Consider the following 8,388-nt stretch of genomic DNA (forward strand, 5'->3'; position numbering starts at 1 on the left):
AATATGGCCTCAAAATGAGAAATAATGAAGTGTTAAACTCATACTTTTAAGATCACTTATTAAAGATTGTTCGCTTGAGAGTAACAATTGACTAACACTCAATGTATGGAGAGCAATCCAAAATAACATATGCTGGTATGAGGTCCTCATCCTGGTTGAGGTGGGAATTTCCACAAGAAATATGATAAGTGTTGTTGGGGGGGGGGGGGCATTAAGATCCAGTCAAGTGTTTATATTAGTTATAGGATTCATAGCTGACAAGGTCCAATCAGCACAGTCAACCAGAGAATGTGGTTTCAGGGAATTTTTGGAGGACTGAAGCTGAAACATCTACCCAGAAACATGAATATTATAATGTATTGTGGTGAAACAAGCAGCAGGATATTGATGGCGAGCTTAAGAAATGCTGTATAATGTCATGAAAGTGCCTCTAGACATTCAAGGTCTTTGTACATTAGGCTGAGACTGAAAAATCCACCCAAACACATACATGCCTGTCTGTATTGTGGTGTAACAGGCGGGAGGATATTGATTTGACACTTTCCTCAAGAGATGGAATTTCTGTATGCATTCAGGGGAGTGCATCAGGCTCTAGATATTGATGGCTTTGTACAAGGCTGAAGCCTTGACCTAAAAACATACATTCCAGACTGTGTTATAGTGAAACAGGGGGCTTCCTGAAATCAGCTCCCTCCTTCAACATGGTTGTGAAACACTTGTTCCATTGTACTCTATACACACATACTAATTTTCCGCCAGTCCTGTTTCAGGTGTTTGCCGGCATGTTTGATTTCAAAATAAGTTTTGATAAACTTGACCAAATCACTTTGGCATGCGCATCCCAGATGAGAGGAGATTATCTGGCGCAGGCCAGGCAAAATGGGGATCTAGTTGGTCCCCAACAGCTCATCCAGACAGAGCAGGGTACCTGGCAGGAATTTCCTCCTCAGGGACGCCTTATCATCCCATGTGTGCTGTGCAGCCACACTCAGATCTTTCTGGCTACCTGGCCAAGTATGTATGTGGGGAAACCCTGTCTGAACAAAGTGGGCTCTCCTGCCGGCCATACACATGTATGCTAGGGCTTGGCCAAAATTGAAATCTAGGCCTCTGGCGTGCCCAGGCTCTGAGACTGAGCCATGCATGTATATTCAGCTCCCAGGCCAGACATCCCAGCTTGGATCCCTATCCTTTTCCCAATTTGCAAGCAAACATCCTCCTTGAGGATGGATAAATATCCCGGTTTGACCAATGAAAAGGGACAAAACCAACACCAACACAAGTCTCTTTGAACAAAAAATGTGAATGTCATGAGTGCATTGGCGTCTACAAATCCAGCTCTGTGGAGTGAAGCTGATTCCATTATAATAATCTGCTGCACCCAGAAAGCTCACACAACTTTCCCTCTTGACACTCCCATCAACTGCTCCTGCCAATGCTTTGCATCCTCTGGATGGGCTGAATCGCCAATCAGGCAAGTGTTTGCCTGAAAAACACTGCTTTGACATTCCTCTTTCTCCAGAGATCTCGCGCTGCATGGCCTGCAGAGCCAGGGATGTATCTCCGCTTGGAATACACCAGGGTTTTGAATATGCGCCAGCCTGACCAGATCTCCATTGCCAAGGTCCAGCATGCAACTGCAATATAAACTTGCGGGACTAAGCAGCAGGGCAGGGATGGCTCTTTTCACGGCCACTGGTGGGCCTGCATTGCTTGCTGGCACACCATCCTCATGATTAAGGTGGGTGCAGCTCTTCCCCAGCTTACAGCGCCAGTTGGAGAGCAGCGCAGCAGACCTAGCTTTGCAATCTCCCCACACCTTTCTCCCCTGCCTACCTGCACGCCCATTCCCACTTGCACTACACAAGTCCTTACCATCACAGGGAAAAAAACAGCCATCTGATATGCATGACAGATGTTATAACCTAATCATAATGGCCTTCAAAGTTGAAATCCATGCATGCCTAACTGTGCAACTCATAGCAGGACCCTGGAAAACCCCTATAAATGTGGGTAATGGGAATTTTTTGGCCAAAAAGCCAAAAGGGTAGGCAATGAATGGCCTTTTTGGCTGCAAGCATACCAATGTCAAATGTGCGTAAATTCTGCTGTGGAAGGTAGGCTACGTCAGCTAGATATGTGTGAAAGTCTTGAGGATACCCTCCTCCTCCTGAAACCTTGACCCCTGTGCATGTTGCAAGCACTCCCAAGGGGTCTGGCAGTGTATTGTTCTGTTTCAGAGAACGTGCATTGGAAAAGCTCTGGCAAGTGATGAGCATGCCTCAGCAGACCATTGCCGGCTTGCTAGTGCCCCTAGCAGGGATAAGCGTTCCTATTCTTATACACATGGGCCCGATATGCCAAGTGCTGCGGGACGCTTCACATCAGCTCCTGCTTCCTGGATCCCGGCACACCCCAAAACAGCCAATCTCGACCACCGATGTCACTCAGTGAAGCGCCCCATGTTCCTCACTTTGGGGGTGTACCCATCCCCCAGGAATCACAGCCTCTCCGCATTGGACGTTGACGCTCACAGAACCTCCAGAGAAATACCCAGACATTCTGTGGATCAAGAAAGCCCCGAACTCCGCGCAAAAGGTCTGCAAAACTCGAGCGTGGACGGCCTCATGTCTCACGCCCCGTCCTCACATCATCGGGAAGAGGCCGTTGTGAGTCCCGCATCTCTTCCAAAGAAGAAGCAAACCAGCCGTGCTGGAGTCCATCACACAACAACACCATCATCATGCGTGTGGGCTTGCTTGGTCTTGTGGGGGTGCTGATGCCACCAGAAGTGGCCAGCTTCACCAAAGAGTAGGCTTTCAGCCATCCGGGGAACCCCATGCTTAGGCATAAAAAACGCATGAAACACTTGGAACTTCGGCACGAACCATTTATGAAAGGCCTCCAAGAAAGCACGAATTCAGCCACATTTCTGGGTTTTACATTGTCCACATCTGCAGGGGGTTTCCAGGCCCATCTGACGGCTTCACAGGGCTTTGGGTGCAGGAGACCTGGCCCGTCTGTGTTGTGATGGCATTCGGGAGTGACACAGACCCGCCTGGCCCAGACCCCACCTTATTTTTTTTGCTTATTGTGACCACCAGAAAAAGAAAAAAGAATCGAAAATCTATCACAACATTAACGAGGCCACCCTCTCCTCTCTCTCACACTCTGTTTTATTTTGGGGGTGGTTGGGGGCAGCCAGCGGCGAGGCGGGGGTCGGAGGATGTACAGAGCAGCGCAGACAAGAACAAGACAATCACCAGCCAAAAAAAAGAAAAAGGAAAGGAAAGGAAAGGAAAGGAGAGGAAAGGAGAGGAGAGGAAAGGAAAGGAGAGGAAAGGAAAGGAGAGGGAAAAGGGCAAGAATAAGACAGGAGATGCAGCAAGGGTAGAGATGCGAAGCAGGCAATAAACAACCAAAAAAGGAGGGCTGGGGGAGCCCGGGGGAGCCCGGGCTCTCGGAACCCCACATACACACAGAGAGAAAGGACGAGGGGGGGCAGGATTAGACGGCCAGAAGGCGGAGCAGCGGGCGCGAGTGGGGGATCAGAAGTACAAGTTTTTTGGCGGGGAGAAGGCGGAGAGAGCGGCCCGGGAGAAGCGTGTATGTGGCGGGGCAGGGCGGAGGCCCGGGAAGGGGGGGGATACATAAATGTACAACCGGCGGGCCCTGCGTCCGTTGCGCCGCGGCCGAGCTGCGAAGACTAGCAGGCCTGCGGGCGGCGAAGGACGGTGGCGAGGGACGGTGGCGAGGACGAGGCAATAATGATATATAGTGTTCGAGAGCGGGGGGCCGGGGGGGCTCAGGTGCGGTCGCGCGTCCGAGGGGGGGCGGCGAAGGGGGGATGGCTAGTGGAGCCCTGGAACTGTTCGGAGAGCATGACCTCGGCGACGCCGGCGGCATCTGGAGAGACAAGCATGAGCACAAGGACACAGGGAGGTGGGGAGGGGAGGGGACGGACATTTGTAGGGGTCGATGGGCGCGTATCGGGGCGGCTGGGGCTCGGGCTGGGCGGCGGGTCTTGAGGGGCGGGCGGGGGGGTGGGAGGGCCGATGGACGTGGTGCTGGTCCTCGTCGTCGTCGGAGGAGGAGGGAGAGGCGTCGCGGGCGCGGTGGGGGTGGGCGCGGACGGAGGCCTGGTTGGAGAGGTGTTCGAGGGAGATGTCGAGCGGGCGGGGCGTGGGCTGGAGATCGGAGAGACCCATGAGTACACATCAGCCAGCCAGGGAAGAGGGGGGGTGCTTACGGGGTTGTGCGGGAGAGGGTCGGAGGGCTCGGTGTCGATGGAGGAGTAGCCGATGAGCCGGTGGCGGCGTCTCTGGGCGCCGGCGGCGCGGACGGTCTCGACGGAGGAGCGGTCGGTCCTGTGCTCGTCGTCGTCGTCGTCCTCGTCGTCGTCGTCGTTGTTGTTGTCACGGTAGCGGGCGTCGGAGCGGGAGGCGTGTGTGGCGGAGGCGAGGAGGATGGAGCCGAGCTGGTGGCCGTACGCGGGCGGGGGGGCGAGGGTGCCGGCCATGGGAGCGAGCCCCCACTTCTTGACGTTAGCCTCGATGAACACGAAGCCGGCCTGGCCGAGGTTGACGTGGACGGATGCGGGGCCGGTGGCGCCGACGGTGGGAAAGAGGTTGAAGCGGTGCAGGCCCACGTAGGCGTCCTCCAGCTTCTTGCCGTTGCGGGTGAAGAACACGGTGCCCGTCCGGGGCCGGTAGCCGACGCCCAGGACGTCGCCTTCCTTCAGCGGCGGGCCGTAGGAGGTGGCTGTGAAGGGGTAGTTGTGCGACTTGAAGCCGTCGGCCGAGAAGTATCCGATCGACAGCCGGTTCCAGCCTGGAGGATGGATGTGAGTATTGTGGTGGTGGTGCTGTGTGTGAGGAGCGGGGTGGGGGGAAGGGCTTACCAGGCAGACGGAAGCTCGGGTAGGGCTTGGTGGCGAGCCCGATGGCGATGTCCGAGCCGTCGGGCTTGTCGTAGATCTTGCATTCGAAGTAGTAGACCTCGTTGAGCTTGGGCAGGGGCAGGTTGGACTGCACACACACCCCGCCGCCCTCCTCCTCGGCCATGCCTGCGCCGTCGGCCAGGAAGACGATCTCGGTGCGGGACTGGACGAGGATGGGCAGGGAGGGGTTGGAGTCGTAGTCGGGCTCGAAGGCCCAGGCGGAGACGCCCTTCTCCTGGATCGAGAGGAACTGGGAGAGGGTGATGTCTGTGGGGAGCGAGTTGGGGCGGTGGTGGGTTTGGTACACTGGACGGACGGAGGGTGAGTATCCGGTGGCAGTGTGTGTGTGTGTGTGTGTTCGCAGTGCTCACTTTTTGCGCGGAGATAGCCGTTCCGGGTGGCAGGGGCGCACGAGTCGAGCCAGCGGCGCTCGAGGCCGTCTATGCCGCCCTCGTAGTCGTCCTCCTCCGGCAGCGAGAGGTCGAGCGGGCCATCGGTGTCGGCGAGCCTGAGCAGGTGGCGGCGGGAGGCGGAGGCTGCGGGGAGTGTGTGGGTGCGTCTGCGGCGGAGGAGGATGAGGAAGACGAGGAAGAGCAGGAGGAGGAAGAGCAGGCTGGAGAGCAGGACGAGCAGGGGCAGGAGCAGGGCGAGTGCGGAGTCCTGGGGCGACGGGCGGGCGTGCATCGACATCGAGGGTGGCTGGTGGGGCGAAGGGTGGGTGCTGGTGGGTGGGGGTGGGTGGTGCTGGGCTATTTAAGCTGGGCTCGCTGGGACTGGACCCCCGGGGCACTCGACACCCGGCAACTGTCGCCTGCCAACCAGCTGACAACTGGAGGGACAGAGGGGCAGCATGTATTTGTTTAAATATTTGTTCATTGCATCACAGTACACCCTCACAGCTGCCGCTCGGCGGCCAGCTTGGCCTTGGCCACCTGCCCGGCGAGCGAGCCGTGCCTGGCCAAGCCGACCATCAGCGCATGCACCAGGCCGACATGATTCTACAAAACACAGAAAACACAGCATGGGTACGGAGGAGGGTGTCGTGGGGGAGGAGGAGGGAGAGACGCACGTGGCGCTTGATGGCCACTTCTTCGGCCCAGCGGGCCCGCTTGGCCTGCTCCGCCTCCACCAGCATCCGCACCGTCTCGCGCCCGACGCCGTCCGCCGCCGCGCCGGCCAGCCGCTGCTCCAGCACCGCCAGCCGGTCCTCGCACACCGCCATCAGATTGAAGTGCACCTACATACACCAGGCCCACTCGTCAGACCAAACGACACACAAGGAGGCCTGCAGGCGGACTGACTTCGCTGCTCGAATACGTGTGGATCCGCGCCTGGATCACCTCCCGGGCCAGGGCGGTCCAGCTCGCGTCTGCCGCCACCGGGCCGTGGCACACCGGCAGTGCCTTGAGCCCGTCCAGCTCGAACAGCTGGCCCTGGATCGGCAGATAGGTGATGAAGTCTGGCGTGGGCGCCGGCCGGAGAAGAGCGCAGGGAATCAGTCTCGGGGCGGCGTACAGCAGCGGAGCAGCGGCCACCCACGGTACGCATCCTCCGTGCTCGGCTGCTTCGGCTCGTCGCGCTCGAACGGGTCCGGCCGCGCAAACGAATTATGCACTACAAAACACCCGCCCCATGTTAGGCGGCACACAAGCGCGGCCAGAGCAGGCGGGGCTCACCTGCCCGGATCCGCTCCGAGTTCGTCAGCAGCTCGCCGGTCATCTGGGCGTCGAGATCTGCGCCCCGCCGCCCCGCCGTCGAGAGAGAATTCCTCATCGTCAGTGTGGCCCTGTTTGGCGAGCGCACACACAGAGACAGAGAGAGACACGCCCACCGACTGAGAACTCCTTGAGCGGGCCGAGCGTCTCGCCGAGCTGGATCCTGGACCCGGCGGCGGGGATGTTCATGACGGCGTTGAGGATGGCCAGGGTGGCGCAGGCATTCGTGATCACCTTCATCGCTCGTCAGTCGCACTTCTGGGGCCACATAGAGCAGAGAGGGGAACGCACTTGGTGGGCAAACCACGTCCCCGGCGGCGCCGGCTGCGCCACCCCGGCATGCGCGCTCGGCTCGCGCTGGCTCGAGGCCACGTACTTGAACAGGAAGCTGGCCCCGCCCTGGTCTCAGCATCCCTCCTCCCCACAAAAAAACACGAGCCGGGCTGGCCAGAGCGAGAGGGGACTCACATCAGAGCGTGCACCGGTCTACACCAAAAAAACACACAACCCGTCAGCGCGCATACATGGGGCTTCTGGATGAGGGAGTGGGGCGCACTCGAGCTGGTCCAGACTGGCGGTGTCCAGGCTCCACAGCTCCTCGACCTGCAAGCCCGAGACGCCGAGCTCGGACAACAGGGTGCTGAAGACTGCCGGATCGGACTGGCGGACATCGATCGGTTGGGGGGACAACACACGGTCAGCGGGTGGGAGTGGGCCGATCGGGCAGAGATGGACCCACCTCCGTCAGACACCAGCCTTCGGACATCGTCGATCGCGCTCGTCGGGGTGTCGGTGTGTGTATGTGTATCGGAATGTTCGGCCGGCCTGAGGAGTGTCGGTGGATGGTCGGTTCGTCCTGGCGTGGTTTGGGGTGGGATCGGTGGGCGCAGGCGCGGGCGCGGCTGCTGGGACCCCTCGCACTTCGACGGCCACTCCAACCATCCGCTGCTTCAAGTCGAACATCATAACATCACCACACTTTGAAGTGAGAACAAGGGCACCGCCCTGCAGAAGATGGGCCTTGTTTCTCAGGAGAAGGCAGCCTGACCAACCACCCCAAATCACTGGGCCAACACAAATCCCATACCCACTACACAACTGCACCCCAAGGTCTGGCCCAAGATGTGCCACCCCAAAGGCCTCTTTGGTGCTTTCATACCTTCCAGAGGTTTTGCCCGATTTGCCATACCTTTCTCAACATCCACCTCTTGAGGGGGGCCGGTCCCTGCTTTTCCTCCAACCCACAAAGCGGCGGCGCAGCGAAGCGACCGCCGAACCCGCTGCGCTGCGCTTTATGCAGCGCAGCGCTTAATTCATCTTGGAAGCGGTAGCATCCCTGTTCAACCATTTTGACGTCATTCTGGATGCCTGCTTATTTCTCGTGAATTAATTGTGCAACAGTACACCCATCTCACAACCACTACCGAACGTGGCCGGAGTGGGGGTCCAAAGCTACCGGGGCCTTCACAACAGTCGTTTATGCCTTGTCTGGTGGGAAAGGAAGATGGCAATAGAGTTCGCAGGGAGTTTTGCAAGGTGCTCTGTCTTACTCATCAACATAGCGTACATCAATACATGCTGCTCATTCATAAATCTGCTGTTAGAAATGGGGTCCAGATCAAAATTTCTATCAACAAAAGAAAGACGTTGGGGGAACACAAGAGCAGACGAGTGAGAGCGGATCTGCTTCCCATCAAGCACAAAACGTGATGCTGAAAGTCGACCCCACCGGGC

At 57.9% G+C, this 8,388-nt stretch overlaps 1 protein-coding gene across 1 annotated transcript; it reads right to left on the reverse strand.

Annotated features, from left to right (window-relative positions):
• Positions 1-3,507: 3,507 nt before the first annotated feature.
• Positions 3,508-7,420, reverse strand: PtA15_17A182 (uncharacterized protein; the record flags this gene model as incomplete). Its single annotated transcript, XM_053164271.1, has 15 exons — positions 3,508-3,906; positions 4,062-4,187; positions 4,649-4,830; positions 4,901-5,245; positions 5,311-5,447; positions 5,837-5,937; positions 6,009-6,176; positions 6,241-6,398; positions 6,479-6,553; positions 6,616-6,672; positions 6,771-6,888; positions 6,946-7,042; positions 7,123-7,140; positions 7,211-7,314; positions 7,394-7,420. 15 exons carry the CDS (start codon positions 7,418-7,420, stop codon positions 3,508-3,510), a joined length of 2,112 nt encoding a protein of 703 aa, XP_053028255.1.
• Between the last annotated feature and the right edge of the window lie 968 nt (positions 7,421-8,388).

The sequence above is a fragment of the Puccinia triticina genome, chromosome 17A (assembly GCF_026914185.1).
Source record: "Puccinia triticina chromosome 17A, complete sequence".
NCBI classification, from domain to species: Eukaryota; Fungi; Basidiomycota; class Pucciniomycetes; order Pucciniales; family Pucciniaceae; genus Puccinia; species Puccinia triticina.